At 34.2% G+C, this 27402-nt stretch overlaps 1 protein-coding gene across 1 annotated transcript in view; it reads right to left on the minus strand.

Annotated features, from left to right (window-relative positions):
* The window catches only part of LOC127871236 (uncharacterized), a 19823-nt gene extending 4714 nt beyond the window's left edge, over nucleotides 1–15109 (minus strand). Inside the window, exons 1-12 of the mRNA XM_052413983.1 lie at nucleotides 15028–15109; nucleotides 13953–14087; nucleotides 12347–12666; nucleotides 11910–12053; nucleotides 5189–5321; nucleotides 4598–4756; nucleotides 3661–3791; nucleotides 3371–3541; nucleotides 3001–3044; nucleotides 2728–2762; nucleotides 2479–2576; nucleotides 1719–1886 (exon numbers count right to left, since the gene is read on the minus strand). Of these exons, the coding sequence (XP_052269943.1) occupies nucleotides 1719–1886; nucleotides 2479–2576; nucleotides 2728–2762; nucleotides 3001–3044; nucleotides 3371–3541; nucleotides 3661–3791; nucleotides 4598–4756; nucleotides 5189–5321; nucleotides 11910–12053; nucleotides 12347–12666; nucleotides 13953–14087 (1538 nt within the window). The 5' untranslated portion in view covers nucleotides 15028–15109. The remainder of the gene's footprint in view (nucleotides 1–1718; nucleotides 1887–2478; nucleotides 2577–2727; nucleotides 2763–3000; nucleotides 3045–3370; nucleotides 3542–3660; nucleotides 3792–4597; nucleotides 4757–5188; nucleotides 5322–11909; nucleotides 12054–12346; nucleotides 12667–13952; nucleotides 14088–15027) is intronic.
* Between the last annotated feature and the right edge of the window lie 12293 nt (nucleotides 15110–27402).

Genomic DNA, 27402 nt, shown 5'->3' on the forward strand with positions numbered 1-27402 from the left:
TGAATACTTTTCATTAATATAATGACATGTCTTAAGTCAGCGCTCTCGAATATTCTCCGCCTTGATATTGTAATGTACATTTTTTTCAGAAATTATGCATATAAAGATAAATTTAGATAGAATACGACAGGAAACACGGCTATGCCACAAAACTAGCGTTTCGCCGTTGGATCCAGTTATTTTATTTTGATTGACATATTTATGAACCTCTCTCCACCTTATTAAATCTTTACATAAATTTCATCTTTAACGAAAACCTTAACCGGATTTTAAACATAAAAAGGCAAATAATCCTGCCAAACAGCTTGTCATATGTACATGTATATGCACTGGTTAGTGAATTTTCATAAAGACTGTCACACATATGTAATTTTTTTAAACGCATTTAAATGTACTTGATATCACGTGCTTATTGTTTTATGTAATAAATGTAGTAGAAATAAAGATAAGACGTAGTTACAGACATTAACCAAAATGTAAGAACAAAGTGCAAAATGGGGCATTATTCTACATCTTTGCAGTTCGGGTTCATAGACCTTGTCTAATAACATCGAACAAATACCCGGAACCAATTTGAAAATTCAATTAAAACATAGAGTAACAACAGGGATTTGAGATGTTTCGCGCATAGCTAAACAAGAGCATTACAAATGGGTGAGTTGTAATCTCGAGCGAATTGATGAATATTAGAGGTACAAATTCAAAAAGTCTGTTGCTAACATGTTGATAGAATTTTCAAGAATTCAAACAAGAGATGTTTGTTATTTGCCCCTCTTTACAGCCATGTTGTCATTAAGTGCAATGATATACAATATTGCAAATCCCTGTCAATTTGACCTTCGATTTCAAGATCTCAAAATTAAAATTGAGGTTCTTTCCATTTTTAAATCTATCCTTAAACTAAATTGTCCTTGTATTGTAAATTATATTGTTCACATCTTAAAGCGTTCTATACATAACATGTTAAAATCAAATGTGAACTATGACATCTACATCAATAGGAGTCTTCCTTTTCATGTTAGTAACCAGCATATAAATAAGGATGATCATAGATCAAAGAGTTGTCTAGATATCAAGGGGAAACAAATTTTATATTAACATTACCCATGACATTTGCCGTTTAGCTAATTATCTCAAATGCATTAAGGTTCATTGTTAAGTCACATGCAACCAACATTCGAATGTTTATGGCCCTGACTGAACGCGTTCTCTAGATATCATTCTCTAGATAAATATTTACATATTTGCAAAGGAGGACGCATTGCGTTTATATAGTTCCCAATAAGAAGAGTGGAGCAGAAATGTTTATAGATCGATATCTTCAGTTTTTGTTTGTGTTGTTTAATTCATGTCGTAAATCAAATCGAATCCGGTTACACTGCTTATACAGAGTTTTGCATATTTATCAAGCAAGTGTTTGGGTATAAGTAACTTGCCAGACAAAATCGTTTTATGCTTTTATTTGTTCTTATAAGATGACCTCCGAAACGGGGCGAAGAAAACGCATCAAACACATTTGCGAAGAGTTATCAATGAGATTTTAGAAGGAAGTTTAAGTAACTCAATTCTTCCATGACTTCACGTGAATTTTGATCCATTGTTTTACCTTGGCCTTCAATACAAAGACACACTTGCTATGAACTTTAAAGGTAACAAACATTATGCAAAATCTTGTTTTTTCTTTGTATATTATACGAATGAATAGTGCAATGGCTTACCCTGTATCATCAGAAGCTTCTAAACACAAGTGCATTTTTTCATACAACGAATGTCGAAATGAAAAGTCAAATTGATAAACGTATTCTCCGTTGCGTAGAACTCTTTGGATTGGTCCAATTGCCGCATAGTCCATGAAACTTTCTACAATACTGGCGAAGGTAACATTTCTGGAAAGAAATAAGACCATTTAAAAAACGTGTAGCGTTTTAAAATCTCTAAAAGGATTCAACGATTAACGCAATGTTAAATGTCCAGCTAGTATGTCACCGATACGAAATCAGTATACACAATTTATCACCATTCTGAGCATACTTTATTCATTCACGTTATTTTATGTTCAGTTTATGAGTAACCATCCTTTGAAATAGATTAAATCGTACTGCGCCAATAATATAAACATGATCACTTTGGAGAGTGTATGTTGTTTTCGTTGATCGCTTTAATGTATACACTGCCTATTCGATCCAACAGTCCTTAGGACTACGGTTTGAGCTTCACAAAACATAAGTTCGAGTTTCGTTAAGACTGACCTATCTAGTTATTTTTTTCTCTTTTCGAATTTCTATTATTCCTTTAAGTTGCAAATCTTTTAAATCTATTATGCTATGGCATTTAATCATGTACTTTAAAACAACGTCACAAATTGGAATGGTACTTTTAATTGCTTTTGGAATTCTGACGAGCCGTTTAATGTTATTGCTTGTGTATTTATAACTATAAGATAATACAAATATATATTACACCAAACACAAATAGTACCTGATTGATTTCACAAAAATTGGAATAATGCATGTTGCTTCCGCCGGACATTTTATCAAATCTTCTGTTGAAGGTACGTCCAAAAAATATGGCTTATCCTACAAAAGAAGGATAGCGATTGGGAAGTGTTAATTTGCTTCAAAGTCATTACAATAAATTACTTTATAATTGAGAGAGAGAAATGTGTATGAATTAACTTGAGATTGAGTCTGCATTAATATATTCAACAACTTTTTTTAATTCGCTTACCTGTCTTGGTGTTAAGGTGTAGTTGAATACTTGTGCTTAAATAAAAACAATATCTGAACAAAATGTTATTCAATAGGGTTTTCTAATTGTCAAGTATATAATCAAGATCAAATGCGTTTGTTATAAATATACTAATATTAACAGGTGAACAAGTATATGAACATTCATAAACACGATGAAATAAAACATATTTCCATTTATTATGAATATATTTTGCAAATGTATTTAGTCACTCGAATTGCAATAAATAACATTTGTTTATTCATAACTTACTTCTAAGATCGATTATAAAACAACGTTGTTGCCCGGACTCGACGCTGTAAACAGAATAAACAAACATAACACATAAAACATAATCATTTGTTCGGACTCAACCAATTATTTCAAACATCTTGAACATTCAATATTAAGGTAGCAAGTCTGCCTAATGCACTCACATATCCTCAACGACTTCGTATGAATCTTATCGGAAATTCGAACATCTCGTGAGAATACCAAAATTGGACGGAATGACATGCGGGCTGGTCGGGCAAACGCTATATCTCGACCCCCTCCCGTCCGGCAGAGGCAACATAACAACGAACCGATTGTGTTTGTTTTTATTGTCAATTCATTAAATACATCAACATTCTAATAAAATTACCCGTAAGTATCAACAGCGGTAACACAAATAATGTGTTCCGAATATTTGTTATCCGGGATCCAAGATAACTGCACCGATCTAACAAGATGGCCTATTTCATTGTGGTTCCTCAATGAAGATACATGTATACCTTCCTGACGTCTTCCTGTCACTGTGAACTCGTCGATTGTTCTAGAGAATCAACAAAAATTGTTTCATCAGCAGAATGTTCCATGTGTCTGAACACGAGTTTTGTAAAAGTATAATTTTATTTCACTACTTGTATTTTGTTTTACAGATTTACTACGTACGTGTTTGGCGCTTGTGCATAAACGTCCGTTGCCCACATAGCACCGACATATATGACAAAGACATGGTTGTCCTCTAGCGTTGGGCTTACAAAGACTGGGGTGACTAAATGATCCAGGACATTTATAAGAAGCTGAAATTATACAACGGATACTCGGTTATACCTATTGTGATCGTTTGTGAAACTCTTGATGTAACGGACTATGGGCATTAATTACAAATATACAATCACATTTATTGCTTATTCACAAAATATGTTGTTTTCATATTTTGTTAATTGAGATAACTTGCACATAGTGTCCATGCAATTTATGTCCGCATTGCAAAACCTATCGCGACACATACGTATGTGTAAGTAAACGAATTCGATGATATTATGAGTTATTGTTCTTTCTACGCATCCTCCACACAAAAAATGTATCATAATGCAAAACTCGCGCGTACATAAGTCAATTTTAAAAATAATTACCTTTTGTATATCAATACATCTTGATAGAGTAAAAATTCAAGAAAAAACGACTGAGTATTTGTTATACCACTTGCACGACATTATAATAAGGCTTGTTTAACCGATTATATATTATGAAATCCTTGTAAAGATATGGATATAAAAAGTGAGTATGCAATATTTCATTATTCGTGACCCACCTTTTTTCATTCAGAACATGATATAATTTAATCAATAACTATGTAAAATGTTTTCCATATAAGATCAAGTATGCCATTTTAAACAGTATTATTGCCATGGGGGGTTCCTTTAAAGCATCCGTTTTAAATACCTCCGTATGTGAATCGTTTTGAAAGCTGTGCGTGATGACATTAGAAAAGAATGTTTATGGAAAACGTTGCCTTTAAATTATGTACATTCTAAGGGGCATATTTGTCTTGACTTAGAATATAACACATAATCAAGTTGTGGAATAATACGCATATACAAACTTGAGCTGCAGTTGTACACATTGAAAATTCGGATGACTGCATTTGATCTCCAAATAAAATAGCTGTTTTCGGGTAGTCCTTGACATTAATTGCAACAGCTATCCATGTATCGTTTTTGTACCCATTGGATTCGAATGCATTAATGGCAATGGAGCATTCCTGCAATATACACATTTATTTGTAAATATGTCTTAATTTTGCTAAGCCGAGTAAGTTAATTAGATTTATATAGGTATGATGTCACTGCTTTCAGCCGACCTCTATGCCAACATGTGGTTGAAATATCAATTTTGTTTAAACACTGTCTTTATAATAGAATTTATTTAAATGTGTTGTATAAATCTAATATATATATATATATATATATATATATATATATATATAGATTAACAACGTCTATTATTAATAAATTGTCATTTTACTTATATGAACAACGTTTGTGACTATCATGAACGTAGTGCATTTGCACAGCGTAAAATCAAACACTAACGTTGAGAAGCAGCACTTGTAGAAACAATCAGAACAAGTTTAACATATGTTTAGAGCAACAAATCAAAAGTTCGTACACAGCGCTACATTAAAGTCAATTACCTCCGAAACATTCGTTCCATTGGCTTGATCTAATTCTCCAATTTCTATATATTGTGAGCCCTTGCATTTCACGAAATCACCATCATCATCAATCGCTGGAAGATCTATTTTAGTCGTCTGATTCAGTAAAATTCTAAAATCAGAAATAAATCGTAAGTTATGTTTTATGTGTGAATTTTGTCTGTAGTATGTCGCGTTTTATATCTTATATCATGATATATCTCCATCATGATCTAACAGTATTCCGAAATTAACATTGTTTCAAAAATACCTACGTTCGACATATGTTTCACTAAGGATATTTTCATTTTGTTATGCCATACACAATATCTATACGTTATAATTCAATGACACAACGTGATAATGTCTGTATATTACATGGTATGTTTGTGGAAAATTTGCAATGTATATTCTCTATCTTGTAAATTCTAGAAAAGACTAGATAATGTATTAACATGTACATCTGTACAATATTGCAATGACACAACGTGATAATTTCTGTATATTACATGGTATGTTTGTGGAAAATTTGCAATGTATGTTCTCTATCTTGTAAATTCTAGAAAATACTAGATATACATACATGTATTAACTTTTGCATCTGAACAATATTGCTGTGGCATAGCTTTGCAATTTCTTTATGTTACATGGTGTGTATGTAGAAAATCTGTGGTATATTTTTTTCTGTCTTACGAGTTCTGTAAAAGATTAGAGACTTATTGTCTGTATACTATCACTATGACGTAACTTTGTAATTTCTATATATTACATGATATGTATGTAGAAAATCTGCAGTGTATGTTTTCGTTCCTATGAATTCTGGAAAAGGGACTAGATACATGTGCTAACATTTACATCTGAATAATACCACTAACACACAACTAACTGTACATTGCATGATATGTATTTTGGGCCGGAGGCCTCTGTTTCTTTAATAAAATGTTGACTTGACTTGACTTGACTTGACTATAATTAAACCATTACAATGTCAAAAACGTTTGATATTTCTCGTTTCGTTTTTAAATTTTGAGATATAAATGCTTGAAATAATAAATCGTGCAATAGGATTACTTACATCAACTAACTAGAATATTATTAAATAACAACAACTGTATAAATGAAATACTTGGCTTCTATTTTCGGACAAATAATTTAACACATCGACAATATCTGCAATGCTGCAGCTTAAATTTGTTTGACCGATTACTGTAGTCATCCTTTTAGCTAATTCAGAAACGTTTTTGATCTATTTGCTTTAGCCACTGGACTTAAAACCGCAAATTGAAAAGACGTCTCGTCGGTTGAGTGTGAACACGCGGTAAAAATACCGAGAATTAATTGGATGTTGGCAGACGAGATAGATAAGATAATTAACATTTAATTTTATCTTTATTACATATATATAACGTCATACAAATCATACAAATAAATACAATAAACATGTTCCTAACTTTTTTTTAACTGTTTGCATAATCAGTTATGTGTTTTTAAAACGTGAATCTCGACGCATTTGATTTTTGGGATGACATACTTTTTGAATGTGTTTATTAATGGTGTACGTTACTTTAAAAAAGTTTTACGGATAACTAATTGTCTTGTTTTTTGCAGGAGACTGTCGAGTTTTTTAGGGATGTAATATCGATAACCTTTGTGTCGGAAAACATTTACCCTGCGATTTTGGGTGGCAAGAGAGGGGGTCAAACAACAGTGTTTTTTTTATTTATCTGCAAATCATGTTGCGTATTATTTGAAAATATTTGAAAAATTTGAGCAAGGATGACATACTTCAGAATGTGTGCTCCAACATACACCTTGCATATACTATTTTGCGTATGTAACGAAGTCGGTAAATATAACAACAAACACGACAACTACACATTATAATTGTTCTCATCTGCTTAAATGAAAATGACGCGATCGTAACAGTAAAATGGATAGTAACAAATAAAACAAGAGGGCCATGATGGCCCTGTATCGCTCCACTGCTGAAAAAAGGTTATTTATTCAAATATTCTCTGCATGTGCAAATACTTAAATATAGGCCCTATTTAAGCACATGTACACTTTTTAGACCCCCTGGGCTTGGTCAAATTTAACCCCAGGGGCATAATTTGAGCAAACTTTGTAGACGACTACTATATCTCACTACATGTACATACAAAATATGGTAGCCCTAGGTCCTAAAGTTAAGGACAAGAATATTTTAAAAGTTTTCACAAAATAAACAAGATATAAGCGTATATAATGTTCAGTTTTGTGACCCGCGGGTCAAGGTCAAATTTGACCAAAAGGGCATAACTTGAACAAACTTGGTAGAGGACTATAAGATGTTACTGCATACCAAATTTGGTAGCCATAGTCTGAATGGTTTTCAACAATAAGATTTTTTTTTAAGATTTCTCAAAAAAGCCGCTTTATAAGCGTTTATTCAATTTTGTGACCCCCCAGGGCAGGGTCAATGTTGACCCCAGAGGCATTATTTGAACAAATTTGGTAGAGATTTATTAGATGTCACTACACACCAAATTTGGTAGCCCTAGAACCATTGGTTATGGACAAGAAGATGGTTATGGGCAGAAAGATTTTTGAAGTTTTCACAAAATAGGCCTTATATAAGCATATGTTCAATTTTGTGATCTCCCAGGGCAGGGGCATAATTTGAACAAACTTGGTAGAGAACTATAAGATTTCACTACAGACCAAATTTGGTAGCCCTAGGCCCAATGTTTATGGACAAGAAGATTTTTTAAAGTTTTCACAAAAAAGGCCTTATATAAGCGTATGTTCAATTTTGTGACCCTCGGGGCAGGGTCAAATTTGACCCCAGCGGCATACGTTGAACAAACTTGGTAGAGAACTATAAGATTTCACTACATACCAAATTTGGTAGCCCTAGGCCCAATGGTTATGGAAAAGACGTTTTTAAAGTTTTCAAAAAATAAGCCCATTATAATATATATTCAATTTTGTTACCCCCCGGGCAGTTTCAAATTTGACCCCAGGGGCATAATTTGAACAAATTTAGAAGAGAACTTTTACATGTCCATACATACCAAGTTTGGTAGCCCTATGCCATACGGTTATGGACAAGAAGATTTTTTAAAGTTTTCCCACAATAGGCCTTATATAAGCATATGTTCAATTTTGTGACCCCCGGGGCAGGGTCAAACTTGACCCCAGGGCATAATTTGAACAAAATTGGAAGAGGACAATAAGATGTCACTACATACCAAATTTGGTAGCCCTACCCCCAATGTTTATGGAGAAGAAGCTTTTGAAAGTTTTCAAAAAAAATAAGACCTTTATAAGCATATATTCAAATTTGTGACCCCCATGGCAGTTTCAAATTTGACCCCAGGGGCATAATTTGAACAAACTCAGAAGAGAACTTTTACATGTCACTACATACCAAATTTGGTAGCTCTATGCAATACAGTTATGGACAAGAATATTTAAAAAGTGTTCACAAAATAGGCCTTATAAAAGCATATGTTCAATTTTTTGACCCTCGGGGCAGGGTCAAACTTGACCCCAGGGGCATAATTTGAAAAAAATTGGTAGAGGACTATAAGATGTCACTACATACCACATTTGGTAGCCCTACGCCCAATGGTTATGGACAGAAAGATTTGAAAGTTTTCACAAAATAGACCCTATATAAGCATATGTTCAATTTTGTGACCCCGGGGCAGGGTCAAATTTGACCCCAGGGGCATAATTTGAAGAAATTTTTTGGTAGAGTACTATAAGATATCTCTATATACTAAATTTATTAGCCCTAGGCCCAATAGTTATGGACGAGTAGATTTTGAAAGTTTTCAACAAATAGGCCTTATATAAGCATATGTTCAATTTTGTGACCCCCGGGGCAGGGTCAAATTTGACCTCAGGGCATAATTTGAAGAAATTTGGTCGAGGACTATTAGATGTCTCTACATACCAAATTTGATAGCCCTAGGCCCAATTGTTATGGACAAGAAGATTTTGAAAGTTTTCACAAAATAGGTCTTATATAAGCATATGTTCAATTTTGTGACCCCCGGGGCAGGGTCAAACTTCACCGCAGGGGCGTAATTTGAAGAAATTTGGTAGAGGACATTAGATGTCTCTACATATCAAATATGATAGACCTAGGCCCAATGGTTATGGACGAGAAGATTTTGAAAGTTCTCACAAAATAGGCCTTATATAAGCATATGTTCAATTTTGTGACCCCCGGGGTAGGGTCAAATTTGACCCCAGGGGCATAATTTGAAGAAATTTGGTAGAGGACCATTAGATGTCTCTTCATACCAAATTTGATAGACCTAGGCCCAATGGTTAGGGACGAGAAGATTTTGAAAGTTTTCACAAAATAGGCCTTATATAAGCATATGTTCAATTTTGTGACCCCCGGGCAGGGTCAAATTTGACCACGGGAGCATAATTTGAAGAAATTTGGTAGAAGACTATTAGATGTCTCTACATACCAAATTTGATAGCCCTAGGCCCAATGGTTACGGACGAGAAGATTGTGAAAGTTTTCACAAAATAGGCCTTATATAAGCATATGTTCAATTTTGTGGCCCCCGGGGCAGGGTCAAATTTGACCCAAGGGGCATAATTTGAAGAAATTTGGTAGAGGCTTATAAGATGTCTCTACATACCAAATTTGATAGCCCTAGGCCCAATGATTATAAACGAGAAGATTTTGAAAGTTTTCACAAAATAGGCCTTATATACGCAAATTTTTATTTTTTTGACCCCCGGCGCAGGGTCAAATTTGACCCCAGGGGCATAATTTGAACACATTTGTAAGAGGTTCACCTCTGGAACATTCCTGTGAAATTTCATCAGAATTGGACTAGTAGTTTAGGAGAAAAAGATGTTTTAAGGAAAAGTTAACGCACGCACGGACGCACGCACGGACGCACGCACGACGGACACAGGACCATGACATAAGCCCCGCTGGCCTCTGGCCAGTGGAGCTAACAAGAAAATGTATACTTTTGACCTTAGCTTCCGAATGAAAAGTCTTTCAGTCTCGTAAATTGTAATGATTTGATGATACCGTTAATTTAAACAAGAGCATAAATATACGTCTTTTCAATCAGAAATAACATTAACATCAGGGCATTTATTTCGCAATATACCAAGCTCCCTTGATACATGTTTATGATTTTCTGACTTATATAGGATGGTTTCACCACTTCTTGTTATATTTATTTTTACTTATTGTAAAAGGAAAATGTTTCTTTTTTATGGACTTTTAGAATTGCAATTAGTCAACTGTTCCTTAAACATTTACTTCAGCAGAAACTTCTCTGTGTATTGCCAATAGGCTTTCAACGCCGTCGGCGCTCTCGTTATAATCTACGAATACAATGAAGCGCGTTAAATGAATATGTTAGAACTCTAGTATAAGGAGGTAATATATAATAGACTTGACATTTAATATTCAAGCGATGTTGAACGTAAAATGTTGCACTTGACATCAAACGACGCAATCTTATTGTCGGTCGAAAAACTATATTACGGTATATGCAAAGCTTACCGTCGCAACAAGCATATTCTACAACCATTATATGTTGCAACATAAGATTTAAATGTATGTTAATTTTATTCGGACTCTACATATCAAGTAAATGATTTTCATGATTTCTGTTCGCGGAATCAAAAGTCGCCGAGGAAGAGAATTTAACCACATAACAGTTGTGTATCGGGACTGAAATTGGTCCTAGGATATTGTACAGCCCAAGTTATCGCGAATTTCATACAGTATAAAATAGTCATTTAAAAAGAGCTCTATTTACTGTTTTTTGAATTTTGTATTTTGAAACAAATAACGTTAGAGCAATTATTGATTGTAACACTTAGCGCCACATATGCGACTTTGTTTCGACATTTGTCGTTTTCTCGATTAAGTAGTATTTGTCTTACGACATAAAACGTCAATGAGACATTTAACGTTGCCTAGCGTCGCCCATTAGCCCTGGAAATTAAAGGTACTTTTTCACAGATTTCTGCAGGTATTGAAGTTTGTCATTAAATGCTTTACATTGAAAAATGTAAACATTCGATATAAAAATCTCCATTAATAAAAAAAACTAGAATAAAATTAAAGAAAGAAAAAAGTTACCCTAAGCTGGGCTCGAACCACTGACCCCTGGAGTAAAAGTCTATCGCATAGAGACCACTCGGCCATTCGTACTCATACAATAAGTGATGTATTATATATATATTATAAGCAATCCTTGTAGTATCATAAATTATAACGACAACAACAGAACTCTCAAAAATATTCAATCGTTTCGAGTTGCATCGCTTTATAATTTTCAGGTTTTTAAATCGTCAAATGATGCATAGAATGAATATTTTAGAGCATGATACATGTTCAGTATTAGTGTTTCTCACAAATGTAATAACTACAGCGATAATGTACGAATCTGCAAGTATTTGTTTTATTTTGTCAATTGACCGAAACGAGAAAAATCCCCTTTGAAGGGTTTTGGTACATATTAAAGGGGCGTTGTTATACATGTTCTCTATTATTTTATTTTCAGCATGTCAAGAAAAAGCAAAATAAATTAAAAAAACAACAACAATGTATTCATCTAAAAATATATAACGGCGTAACGTTACAAGTTGTTTATGACTATAGGGATTCGAATTATATAAATGATAAGAATGCAATACTGTTCCAGCAGATGGTGTTTCAATTATTTGTACTATTGTGGAGTACCTGTAGAATGGTCTTGTGAGGACCACTGGGCAGTGGTTTTGTTCACCCGTGTCGTTCCGTATTCCGGGTTGAATTCTTGTTTGTAGATGCCAAGCAGATGATGAATTTCTAAAGGTCAAATGTCGCCAGAATTTGCCGTCGAAACTAAACAAATAAATGCTAATTATATTTGCAATAAACGGATCAGTATAAATTTTGTTAAAACAAAGCGTTTATGAATAGCTGCGTTTATGAAACAAAACTTTACAGTTTACCGTGTTGCTTATTAAAAATTCCGATCTTAATCGCAAAACACAAGAATTGCGTCATCAACTGAAATCATATGTGTCAGAAGACAGATTTAAACGTATAATGACACATTTGGTTAAAGACCATTTGTCTTATATTTGACTGAATTTTTTTACGTGGCAGTATGACAATCTTAATTACACACTTACTTCACATCTTCGTGGGTTGTGTTTTGAAGCAGCTCAAACGAAAATGTCATGAGTTCTTGCTCCCATTGAGCGTTCTCACTTACAGCAATTACAGTCTCGGTCATGTTAGCTTTTACAATTGAGTTCATTAGACGAATTTCTTGCTTTGCCTCTTCGGTCTGTAGCTTGTAATCTGTTGTAAAATTCCCGAAGTATTCGTCATTATCTCTTTCAACGAGTGTACGATATGGTAACGTTGATTTACCGATACTTGCTTTGGAACAATTTGGGCCACATGGGCCTTTACCTAACTGCCAACCAGTGACAAGCTCAACTGTAGCCTGAAAGATATCTCTATTTGTACATATATATGCTCATGATTAAGGTACATACATGTAATGTACGCTGTGATTAAGATACATACTAAAGTCAATTATAGTGCTTGTAAGACTTATTATTATCTTGTTAATGGACGTACACTTTGTTGACGTTTTATCGTATCGTAATATAGTAATGTTACATTGAAAGTAAATGATTTGCATGAGTCCGCACGAATTTATGGGGTGTTATATTTATTTTGGCCAAAAAATAGAGCAAGCAAGCGTAAACAAATGGATTCAATTTTGAATATAATTTGTTGCAGAATAAAACTAAACATTATATATATATATATATATATATATATATATATATATATATATATATATATATATATATATATATATATATATATATATATATTATATATATATATATATATATATATACATATTTTCATTATTTCTGCAAAACGTATTTAAAGCTTTATATATATTTCAAAGTATGACCCCTAGTACAATAATCTTACCCATTTTGTGTTAATTAATAATAACATTTTTTGTTTAAAAATATGTGAAGTTTCATTGTAAGTGCAGCACGGCAAACAAAGATTTACACAAAAGACTCTAGTTCTGCCATTATGTCAGCTTTAAAAAGTGGAGGCTTTTATATTTTTTAGCAAGTATATTCGGCCAATTCCATAAAACTGGGTACTTATAAAGAATCTGATATGATTGTAGGTTTATTAAACAGCCGACGAAATGCAGCCATGTTTACCAGAAACCATTAAACAAACCTTCACAGGAAAATAGCAATTAGGAGTAAGACATCGATTTCGGTCTAAAATGGATACTGTTGGCGTAATGAAACATAAACAACATTTAAGTTTGTTTTATTTTACGATTGTAACGTTCGACGATTTATAATTTTGTTGTGCCCTTATCGAGTTATTAACATCAATTAAAAACTACCCTGTGCGTGAACACAATGATTATAGAGTTGGTTTGACTGACACACAATAAAACGCCGATACGACAGATATGGAGCATACTTTAAAAAATATCTATATTAAATAAGATTAATTTTAGTCAAGGACTTTGTTTGTGATTGAATTGTGTTGTGTTCAACGCTTATTGTTCTTTAATTTAAGGGAGATCAGCGTGTATCCTATGTAATTACAAATACAACCATATGAAATGCACAAACCACATGAGTATATTATTTTGCTATAACTAATGTTAATAATGCAAAAAATACTATAACATATCACAATATTATTATATAAATTATGATAATAAACGTTTCTCACAGACACATTTCCTGTGGATAACTTCGTAAGATAATAGCTGATAGAGCCTCCATAAAATATTTGTTCTGGGTCCTTTGGTATCACGAAAATTGGCAAAATGGTACAAAGTAGGATTCTTAAGTACAGAGACTTCATCTGCAAATATACGACAGCATTCAAGTGTTGTGCATTTACTATATTAACCCATTCATGCCTAGCGTCCTGAAAAAAGGACATTGCAAACAGCGTAGACCCAGATGAGACGCCGCATGATGCGGCGTCTCATCTGGGTCTGCGCTGTTTGCTTAAAGGAATTTCTGTAAGAAATATTCTTAATATAGAAATAAGTATACTTAACATCCCTAATTTTGGGAATAAATTGATCCAATTTAAAAGGGCGGGAGAGTCCACTAGGCATTAATGGGTTAAATATATTATGAAACAAATAAGTACGGTGTGTATGTACAAAACAGGAACATTCATAAATGTTTCTGTTGTTTTTGATAATGATGATGTTGTTGTTGTTGTTGTTCTAATTCTTGAATGTTAATAATTGCCTTAAGTGCTAATTATTACTTATAATTATGAAATGAAATCAGATTGTTTCTGAAAATGCCACTAGTGTAGCTTTTTAATTAAGACAATATTATGTAAAAAAATGAACACGAACACTTTTTAAAGAGTTATGCAAACAACTGAAACATTTTGCACTTTTGCTCATTTCTGAATGTAAAACGTTCAAAATAAGAATATTGTAATGAATACTGGCACAACAAACAATAAACAAATGATTCCGTCATATGTATAAACATCGGTAACTACTTTCGGTGAGTCAGAACAGCAATCAGCAGTCCATAAAAATATCAACAATGCAAATGTACAAAAATTTAAAACGTATTATAGACACTACTATAAGCTCAACAATTGAATATTAAACGACTTTTTAAATCTTAACAGACAATCATTTCTTTTTGAATTTTCTAGTTATTAAAATAAAGATATAGACAAAATGATTTCATAATTTGACATTTTTTTGTGATAATGATATTCATTTCATTACAAACAGGTTATGTGTTATAACTATAAATAGTGGTACCTTGCAAACATTTAATTTCTCATAAAAAATCCTTTAAAACATCATTCCTAGCGAACACGACCATTGAATGATCTGACTATCTATAGTTTGGTCAATATCTAGCTTGTTGAGATGATACGGTATTGAGTAGATAATTCTAAACAAATAGCTGAGTTAAAGGGACTTGTTCACATTTAAGACTTGCAGAATGACAAATAAACACAGAAATTCAAAGATTAGAAAGAGATTGTTCGCATTGTATTCAAACAAGGAAATGTCCTTTATTACTAACAATAATATTAAACTATCATTTCGTGTGTGCATGATTATCAATCGAACGTGATAAAATAATCAAATGCTTGTGTCTTTTCTTATACGCTCACTTGATTTTTTTTAACTCACCCAAATATTAAAAATTGTATTTGCTAATGCATTTACTGAAATTTTTCAAAATTAAAAAATCTTAAACATGTCGATGGATGTACGGGTTATTCGGGATTGGTGACTTGCTTGGTATAGGAATAAGTGTGTTTTTTGTTCATTCTTTCAATTTTGTTAAGATTTCAATATTCATGTTTGAAAGTACAGTAATAGCGTGTGAAAATGTGTGGGGATATATGAATTAAATAACTTGGTATGATATTGTGATGATATACCTTAATTTACCGTGCGCATGATCGTTATGACAACACAACAATTTCAGTACTATTCGTACCCAAATTGAACAGAAATAATGGATTTGTTTGAATATCGTTCGTATATTTTTTGCATGAAATAATGTGTAACTAGAATAAGAATCAATATTATGGCTGTACTGTTATTTCGATGATGTTGTAATGTAAGTTTTTCCAAACATTTATTTTAATTCAATAATGATAAACGTATCATCTGCTTCTTTAACAAGTAATAAGAAAGAGTAAATCTTTTTCCACGCTTTATACTTGTTTTTTTCCCGTAAGAATTTGACACGTACGAAACATGGACGGGATTATTTTATTTGAAGTCTCTTCTTTACGTATTATTGAGCGGATTGTGAAAGTGCATCGCGGCTTTGACGGATTGTGAAAGTGCATCGTGGCTTTGACGGATTGTGAAAGTGCATCGTGGCTTTGACGGATTGTGAAAGTGCATCGTGGCTTTGACAGATTGTGAAAGTGCATCGTGGCTTTGACGGATTGTGAAAGTGCATCGTGGCTTTGACGGATTGTGAAAGTGCATCGTGGCTTTGACGGATTGTGAAAGTGCATCGTGGCTTTGACGGATTGTGAAAGTGCATCGTGGCTTTGACGGATTGTGAAAGTGCATCGTGGTTTTGACGGATTGTGAAAGTGCATCGTGGCTTTGACGGATTGTGAAAGTGCATCGTGGCTTTGACGGATTGTGAAAGTGCATCGTGGCTTTGACGGATTGTGAAAGTGCATCGTGTCTTTGACGGATTGTGAAAGTGCATCGTGGCTTTGACGGATTGTGAAAGTGCATCGTGGCTTTGACGGATTGTGAAAGTGCATCGTGGCTTTGACGGATTGTGAAAGTGCATCGTGGCTTTGACGGATTGTGAAAGTGCATCGTGGCTTTGACGGATTGTGAAAGTGCATCGTGGCTTTGACGGATTGTGAAAGTGCATCGTGGCTTTGACGGATTGTGAAAGTGCATCGTGGCTTTGACGGATTGTGAAAGTGCATCGTGGCTTTGACGGATTGTGAAAGTGCATCGTGGCTTTGACGGATTGTGAAAGTGCATCGTGGCTTTGACGGATTGTGAAAGTGCATCGTGGCTTTGACGGATTGTGAAAGTGCATCGTGGCTTTGACGGATTGTGAAAGTGCATCGTGGCTTTGACGGATTGTGAAAGTGCATCGTGGCTTTGACGGATTGTGAAAGTGCATCGTGGCTTTGACGGATTGTGAAAGTGCATCGTGGCTTTGACGGATTGTGAAAGTGCATCGTGGCTTTGACGGATTGTGAAAGTGCATCGTGGCTTTGACGGATTGTGAAAGTGCATCGTGGCTTTGACGGATTGTGAAAGTGCATCGTGGCTTTGACGGATTGTGAAAGTGCATCGTGGCTTTGACGGATTGTGAAAGTGCATCGTGGCTTTGACGGATTGTGAAAGTGCATCGTGGCTTTGACGGATTGTGAAAGATATCTTGCACTTTTGGTTTTCAAACAAAGTGAAAACTAGCAAGCTTAAGTAATATTTAAATGCATAATGTGCATCCAAACAATATTATCTGATCGTTTCGATAGTATGGCTTTTTCCTAATATGATAACGATTTACTAGAATTTTTATAAGATGATACTTGGTTTTGAAATAATGTAAACAATAATAAAATTAGCCGATATGTAATGATTAATTCATTCATCAAGTGTAAGAACATTGCAATTGAGCCGCTCTAATGAATAGTATGCAGCATTTTAAAATTAATTCAAACATTAGTTAAATTTTAATTTAATTTGATTTATTTTTTTATTTTTAAACACAATCAACAATACTGCACATGATGTTTATGCCGTTGTTTTCACTAACATGTGGTGTGATTAATTTTCACTTTTTAGTGTGTGGTTCTGAAAGCGTTAAACTCATTTATAGAAATCCATGCTTTGATCATTAGATTGCAAAGACCGCATTTTTATCATAAATACTTTTGTTTATTTAGTGTTTTGATGTACGGTATATATTTTATGGACAATTACTTATTGGCGGATGCTTGCCATTATATATCGCCTGATATTTTTTAATGTGTCTCAATATCTGTTTGATGCTTGTTCTGATTGTTATTGGGTGTAATTTGTTTAAGTAAAGTTTGAAGATTTTACGCAACGCAATAGAAATAATAAAATAAAAGACTTAATTCTTACATTCTTGTTTTGTAGAAAGATTTTTCTTTAGTCGTATAAATAAATAGTTCTGGCGAAATACTTTATATTAAAGTAAGAACTTAAAGGTGTCAAAGGGTTGCTGTCAGCTGTCTGTCAGCGTTTATCTTTGTGAAATAAGATTAAAGACAAAATCTAATAATTTCGTGGTTATTAAAACTACCCCCAATTGTGATCAATATGTCAAATTGTGGACTATGTGAACTATAGTATATGTTTAGGTGTTAAAAATAAAGTGGTAATTCAGCATGGTTTATCAAAGACTGCCAAAGCGAAGATAAGTTAAAGCAGATATCTACAGCAATTGCATACCACACGCGATTACCCTGTAGGTGTGCTATCTTTGGTACCAATTTATTGATACATGGATCAACCGCTGAAAAGATAGTGGTTGATTTACGCGTCAACAAGCTGAGTTAAGGGATTTCTGTAATCCGTTAGACAATATTTCGACAACAATTAATCACGATACACTGCTAATTAGTTTTATATAAAGTCGACAAAAAGATAAACGCGTCACATGAGTCGGGTATTCATCTACAGGCACGTACATCTGTGAATATTTCGCCACTTTATCATGTTAAAACCATACGTATTCAAAACACAGCAGATACACGTAAAACATAAACCTTGCTAAAAACTAGTTGTATTTATTTTATGCCTAATGATAAAAAATGACATTTCTGAAGTGAAATAATAGATGTGAAAATAAACAAATACTTATTTTCACCGTTGAAAATAACACATTTTCGGAACTCCTTGATCTATTTTTAGATTATCATAAATAAGTTTATATATATATATATATATATATATATTCATAATCACGAGTAAATTAAAATCGACATTCCACCGATTCCAACAAATTTTCTTTTTATTTTATGCTTTTTCACCGTTTATTTACATTGTAAAAGATTTTAACTGGAGAATTTCGCTGGTATAATGACGTCATTCCGTCACACTAATGACGTCATTTTGTGTTTTGAAATATATTGAGGCACGCCATGGGAGAAAGGGCAACTTTCCAGCGAAAGGGAAACAGCTGTTAATTATTCTCTTGAAAATGGGGCATAAAAGAAACAGAAAATTTGTTCATGTCAGTGTAAGATCGTTTGTTATTTCACTTGTGATCATAGAAAAATAATATTTTGTATGATAACAAACGATCTTACACTGACATAAACACATATCCTCTAGATATTTGGGGTTTAAACAGCGACGATAGGATTAACTGTTTTGTTTTTTCTTTAATTCTATTAAGTTGTTATACTGATGCACTTTAGTTCCAATTTTTACTGTTATCAATTTAAAACATGACGATTTTCTGTGAAAAAGTATCTCAAATGAAAGGCAAGTTATATGCATGCACAATATATATATGTAGGCATTTCACAATATATATATATATATATATATATATATATATATATATATATATATATATATATATATATATATATATATATATATATATATATATATATATATATATATATATATATATATATGGCCTTTCCCCAGGGTTCTGGCCAGGCACAGCGGCAAGGCAGCATGGAAGGGAGCTGATGCGGGTGGGGAACCATTCACTGTGTAGATATATATATATATATATATATATATATTTATTGTTCTTACTGAAAATCTTCCTTACTTAAGAGATATTAAAATACATTTTTGTTAACTTTTTATTTGTTTTTACTCAATTTATTTCATTTAAGTCATCCATTATAATATTTAGTAACAAACATTAAGACATGATCGGAAAAAAACAGGCACCGCGGCAAAATAGATTTTTACGTCCAGGCACCGCGGGCCCGCTGTGCTAAAAACGCCTGGGGAAAATATATATTCGTATAAACAACTCAAATTCGATGCGGATTGTGCAGCCATATGTCATGTTCAATAGTTTCACACCAGCTATATGACATTGAAAGTAAATCTTTAATGTAATTGATTTCCTTACTTGATAAAACAACCGCCTTGGAATATGTTGAATATACTTTACCAGCCATATAAAGCATATATTATATTAAAGTGTCAAATGTCTCTTGCGCGGTCTGCTATATAAGGGTCGAATCTGGTCAGTCTATTATGTTCTATTTTTGTATAATATTTAAGATTGAATGCTGATTCAAGCTTAAATAAATTAAAATGAACAAATCACAATATTTTAATTATGTTTTGAATTACCATATAAACTGATCTCCGTGAAATTTCATTTACCCGACCTGCTGTCAGCTGGCGAAGGTACACATGTGGTGGGGAACACCACCTGATGTTTTATGACCGTCATAGATATTGATAAATGACGCATTTAGACTTAAAACATTTTCCCAGCATACTAAACGACATGTTGATCTACGATTAAAAAGGTAACATAAAGGATTAAATCATTCGATCTGTTTGCTTTTCTAAATCAAATTAAATAAAAATCATCGATTAACGGACTGACTGCTGGTTCGTTCGGTACGTTAAAAAAACATATACCGATAGGAATTTTATCCGCTTCAAACCGAAACTTCGCATTCAGTATTGAACAAAACTTAGGTTGTTAGCCCATTTATGCATAGCGTCAAGAAAAAAGGCATTGGCAAACAGCGTAGACCCGTATGAGACACCACATGATGCGGCGTCTCATCTGGGTCTGCGCTGTTTGCTTAAAAAAAATTCTGTAAGAAATATTGTAAATATAGAAAAAGTACACTAGAAATCCCTAATTTTGGAAATAAATGATCCAATTTTGAAGGATGGGATAGTCCACTATGCATAAATGGGTTAATAATGAACATAAATATAACTTGTGAATGTGTCTAAACGGATAATATTTTACATAATGATTAGCTCTCAATACATGTCGCGTTGAGCTAAGGTTGTTAATTTTCTAATGATATAAGCAATGCATGAGGGTACAAAACTAACTATAGTAAAAATCATTTACGTGCATCCCATGTAAGTTAGAAATTACGTTAAAATATGCAAAGCAACACCATTGTTAGTAAAGATAATTTATGTTTGGTTGAAAATGTTTATCCATCGGTAACACTTGCTAAGTGTCCTTAATTCCACGTAAACTGATCGCATTATGGCAATACGATAGGACGCATTATCAGTCGTGAGTATTGAAAGTGTAAAGTCCAAAGAGCTTTAATTCGTTAAGGGGTGTGATGCAACATTGAAATTAGAAGTAAATAAAATAAATGTTCGACATAACATATTAGGATTGATAACTCGTACATATCAGTAACATGACAGAGGTCAGTGATTGATAGCTCTTACATATCAGTAACATGAGAGAGGTCAGTGATTGATAACTCGTACATATCAGTAACATGAGAGAGGTCAGTGATTGATAACTCGTACATATCAGTAACATGACAGAGGTCAGTGATTGATAACTCGTACATATCAGTAACATGACAGAGGTCAGTGATTGATAACTCGTACATATCAGTAACATGACAGAGGTCAGTGATTGATAACTCGTACATATCAGTAACATGACAGAGGTCAGTGATTGATAACTCGTACATATCAGTAACATGACAGAGGTCAGTGATTGATAACTCGTACATATCAGTAACATGACAGAGGTCAGTGATTGATAACTCGTACATATCAGTAACATGACAGAGGTCATGACAGAGGCATGACAGAGGCATGACAGAGGTCAGTGATTGGGCAAAATACAAAATAAAAGTGTATGTAACAATAAAAAGGAATTTCGTAAATAGATCTGGTCAAACTTGACAAAGCTTTTCTAGTTCATAAAAAATTAGAACACCATATTGAAAAATCCAGCTCTATTCCGATATTAAGACTCATTCGTATAAGTACCTACCACCGAAATATAGTCAAAAGAAATCCCCGCATTATGTAAGAAACTTGAGAACGCTTTAACCACAGTACAATTGTAAAACTACTCGCACCATTATTTACAAACTTGGGTATGTTATTACAAACATAATTAAGCACTTAAGAACTAGTTTTTGGACACACGGCTAGGTAGATATCATTTTCAATCGAATAAGATTGATAAAAAAAAACTGACGTGATCCGTTTCACAGACCGACACTTTGAGAAGTTTTTTAATTTTCATCACAGATGCACAACTTTTTTTATCTTATGTATAAAAAAATAAGCAAAATAGCATGTATATATGCTCTTTAGACGATGTAAATGAATTATTAGTTGGAATCGATACAATTGATCAAATAATAGTAAGTAAATAATATGTGTCATTTACTTAAAACAACAGACAAGTAAAACATACGGGCCGTGCTCTATGAAAAGGGGGTTCAATGCAAGTGCGTAAAATGTCGTGCCAGATTAGCCTTTGCAGTCCGCACAGGCTAATCAGGGACGACACTTTCCGCATAAACTGGATTTTTGCTAAGATGATACTTTTTCAACAGAAAATATCGTAAAAGCGGAAAGTGTCGTCCTTGATTAGCCTGTGCGGACTGCACAGGCTTATCTGGGACGAAACTTAACACACATGCAATAAAAAACCCTTTTCACATAGCACGGCTCACACTAACTAACGGTAGTCCAATCAAGTTATCTGTATTATTATTGCAAATAATGCAATTGAAATTTTGGAGCACTGATAATGTTATTGAACATTTTGTATTCCTCGCATGAATTTAGTGTATTAGTGAAATTTTGTCAGCGTTTTAACGAGCCCACATGATGGGGCAATATCACATATTTAACAAATCTATGGCAAACGGTCATACAGATGTTTATATACTATTCACAAATGACACATCTTTTGTAAGATTCCTTTATCTAAAGAAAGATGTTATACTCCCCATGGTGTCCGATATACTTGGCCTGGATGTAATGGTGTCGCAGTGAGTCAATATGCCGTGAAATTGCTACGTGTATTTAGTAGTGCGAGTAATAACAACTTCATTTAAACACAATTTAGCGCGTGTTAATAGCACATTAAACTGGCATATAACGCCAACATGGTGGGGCAATATCACATATTTAACATATTGATAGCTAACGGTGATACATATGTTTTTATACTATTAACAAATGACAAATCTTTTTTAAGATTCCTTTTTCTAAAGAAAGATGTTAATCTCCCCATGGTGACCGATATGCTTGGCATGGGTGTAATGGTGTCATAGTGAGTCAATATGCCGTGAAATTGCTAGATGTATTTCGTTTTGCGAGTAATAACAACTTCACTTAAACACAATTTAGCGCGTGTTGTTAGCACACTAAACTGGCATATAACTGACACCGCCCACCGATTACCGTCCACCAATCACAAATTATCTGGTATCATAATAATTGATATCGTCAAAACAAAAAACAACAAAATCTTTTAAATTCTGTATAAATTATTTTCATTTGACCTTGGAAGATAACTTTCTAAATATCGCAAAAGGTTCGTCAATAATTGGTGTGTTTTAATAACACAGAGTACATCGTTTTAACATATATATTTAAATATCTCGTTTGGAGATAATCGACTAAGAATTAACAGGCGGATTTGGCGGTGATTAGAAAGCAGGGATACGATCTATTGGTCAGTCGGGTGCAAGATCATATATAAACCCCGTCGTGCGATACTTGGTATTTTTCCCGGATCGAATATAATGAACGGAAAGCATCATCCCAGTTCACGCTCTTCCCCGGCAATAATACAATAAGACATAGGACTGCTGCCTTTGTCACCATAAACATGAACGTTCGCGCTCTCTCTAATACCAAACTAATATAACCACACGGCCTCGCTGGTAAAGAAAGAATGAAACTCGAACATTGTCTCACCAAGAAGAAAGAATATATCCAGAAACTGTCTCGCCCTATACCGCCAATGAAATAGTCATCTTGGTCCAATTAAACACAAACCAAGCCCCTTTCTACTATTGTCAAGTAAACGATCTTTCAAAAACTAGCCTGGCACTAAACAACACCACACTACTCACACATAATCACAACAGAGAGAGCCCATGTGATTATATGATAAGATACAAGGTAGCAGATTAATATTTGTACCAATACTAACACCACGTACTAATCTCTCCACCGCGAGTGACGTTAAACGGGGTTGCAGTGTATCGGTGCTTTACACCGCGCACTTAAAAGAACCAGAGGCGCCTCTGGAATCGGGGCGTCTTCTGTATCCCGCTCGAACCCCCACTAACATCTCTCTTGGGGCGGAGAGCATAAAAACCTCACACAGGTACAAGAAAACAAGAACAATGACAATAAATAATATTAATCCTTGAAATAACAAGAATGCCACATAAAAATAATTACTTTACGATTATTTCACCACTGAAAGTGTCTAGCAGTACATAATACTATAAATGGAAAACAAACACAGCCCAGCTTAGTGCATGCCCTGGATGTTTGGGAGGCGGGTGGGAATAGGCGATGATGACTCCGGATGGGGTTCTGTGAGACCCTTGCTCGGCTATGGACTAATCTGTTGTCGCGCGCAGCGAGAGGGTGGATGAGGGTACGTTTGCCTCGGGAGACTTCGGCGGTTGGAGGCTCGGGACGGAGCCGAATGTGGGTTCGGGTGGGATCTTGCCTGTGCGGCGCGGATGTGCTTGTGCGGGGACGGAATACTCTGTACACTAGGAACTGCGACGAGAAGCTACTGCCTTCTACGACTGACTGACGGACGCGAGCAACTGACTGACCCTTCCACTTCCGCTCCAGATACATACACAGCAACCACATACTATATACTATACATAACCATCTAAAGATCACCACCACAAGACCCAGCGCACATTATTGTAACAATCGACACTTTGAGAACTGAGACTCGACGCAACTGCAATTTACGACTAACGGACGCGAACAATTTGACCAACCCTTCCAGTGCAGACAGGCACATACACATCCCCCACATACAATACACTCAACATAATCCACATTACCCGGTAGATCATCATCAAATGCTCCAGGACACATTAAGGTCTCATTGGCCGGAGTGCACTGAACGTTAAAAAAAATCTTTGGCAAATACCCGGTTTACCAGGGTAAATTTGACCTACTTTGGCTCAAAATTAAATATGTTCGTTTGAAAGATCACAGGGACAGGTCGGTCTTCAAAGACCTCGTGAAGAGGAAAGTAGGACCTAAAAATAAACAATGATATACACACACTTGGTATTTTCCCATACGCAGTAAGTGTATATCCAGACCAGCGTGCGAGTTCTATAAAGTCGCGCATGGTTTCGTGGTCTCGTTTAGTGGACAATTTGACCATTTAAATAAGGAGCTACACTGTTCAGATGTAACCTAAAGCTTATTTTGCACGACTTGGCTCATATGTTAATGTATCGTGAAAAATCAAATACAACACAATAACACCAATGCAGGTAAAACCACATTACGGCAAAGAACATATCTTTGTATTCCACTCATTTAAAATCATATATTGTAATATTATGAGTACATTGTATGTAGTCAATTTATCAAATACACTGAACAGCTGAGCTGTTCTCTCCGGACTCAATACCAATTAAGCAATTGACTAGTTATACAAGTTATAAAAACAAAGGACAAGGTTCATTTAGGGTTGAAAATGGCCCTATGGAATTTATTAACCAAAATTACCTGAACTCATTATTTGGTGTTTGTGGTTTTCAAAAACATGTATTAAAACCGTTACAACATATATGATATGGTTGCCATTGCAACACATTCACACATACCCATTCTTATATAATAAGATAATAATGATATATGTATCAATTATTTAAGTATGTTACAAGCAATATTAAGAGCAATACAAATTATTGTCAATTCAAATATCAAATGAGAATTGTTAGCATAGTAATTTACATTCTCAAACCTCCGTTTCCATGGTAACCATTTTTTGCTGAGACAAATACATATTAATTGAGTATTCAAAACTAAACATTTATCAGTTGACAATTTTCAAGCGCAGTCATTATACTCTCAGAAATATATCAATACATATGGATGTTGCTGTAGCAACTGTTTATATTTAACATAATTACTATAATTCCCAGTATTGCGCTTATAAAGTACATTGTTAATGTGCAGTAACATGAAAAGTTACAAACAAAAAACTTAACAAACGGTCAGCAAAGATACAGTCGTCCCTTGCACTAAAAAAATAACAACATATTATTAACTAAGTTTATGTGAAAATAAACGTAATAACATGGTTGCTATAGTAACGTTATCTACTAAAATACATGTTATATATATAAAATAAATTTATATGGCAAACATTACATACTAGTTTAATGCATACACTTACACAACAAACTACAATAATGACTTATTGAAAATAATTGTTTTTTATCACAATTTAAGTAAACAATATGTAATAGGAACATGATATTCTATTTTATTTCATTTAATTTACAAAGTTGATGTGCAAATACATGTTATTAAATGGTTGCTAGAATAACAGAAACCACCAAATATATGTTATATTCCTTTAACATCAATACATGTATATGGTAATCAGTATATACTAGTTTAATGCATACACTTAAATAACACACAGTCAGTAATGGTTATTTCAAAATTAAGTTCTTAAACACAAAACTTTACATTATTTCATAGTAACATTTGGATTATTAGTCGATTAATTGCTCAATTTAATATGAATAGAGCATTACTCCTCGATATTACTTTCCTCGGAGTCAGAAGAATCAACTGCCTCTGTTGCTTCAGCAGCATCATCAAGGTATCGTCCTCAGTCTTTCACACCTGGTTCCCTAGATAACGGGCTTTGCTGTCCAAGGTACCACAAAACTGATGCAAGACGAGAACAAGTACCCACAGTTCGTAACCCACATTTACAACGACAGTACCAACCAATGATGTGGTCAATACAGAAACGTATCCATATCAGATACGAGCGTGAAGACACGTGTCTGCTCTGCCACCTGACTCTAATTAACCCCTCCATCTATCGGTACAGTTTAAGATTGCAGTCACTGCCTAGGTACTCTTGGATGTAACTGTCTGTGAGTTTTAACTGTTAAGTACCTAGAGTCAATAACCGCAGTGTGCTGTCATCTAGAGATGGAAAGTCGAGGTCTCCATGGTTGGTATCAACCCACTTGGCGACACTTCGCCGTTCCATGTTGTTTTCAGTAACAAATTGCTGAAGCGCGTTTGAATGGCTCAGCAATCTACGCATTCGTGCAGTCATAAGCAGGTCCTCCTCGTTATTTTTGTAGCATTGATGGGAGTAATTATTTGCTTATATTAACCCGTTCATGCCTAGCGTCCTGAAAAAAGGACATTGCAAACAGCGTAGACCCAGATGAGACGCGGCATAATGCGGCGTCTCATCTGGGTCTGCGCTGTTTGCTTAAATGAATTTCTTTATGAAATATTCTAAATATAGAAAAAAATATACTTGACACCCCTAATTTTGGAAATAAATTGATCCAATGTTGAAGTATGGGAGAGTCCACTGGGCATAAATGGGTTAACTTATTTGAAATGGCTCATACTATGCGCACATAGTCCCCTATATATGGGACCTGGGTTGTT

The sequence above is a fragment of the Dreissena polymorpha genome, chromosome 3 (genome assembly GCF_020536995.1).
Source record: "Dreissena polymorpha isolate Duluth1 chromosome 3, UMN_Dpol_1.0, whole genome shotgun sequence".
NCBI classification, from domain to species: Eukaryota; Metazoa; Mollusca; class Bivalvia; order Myida; family Dreissenidae; genus Dreissena; species Dreissena polymorpha.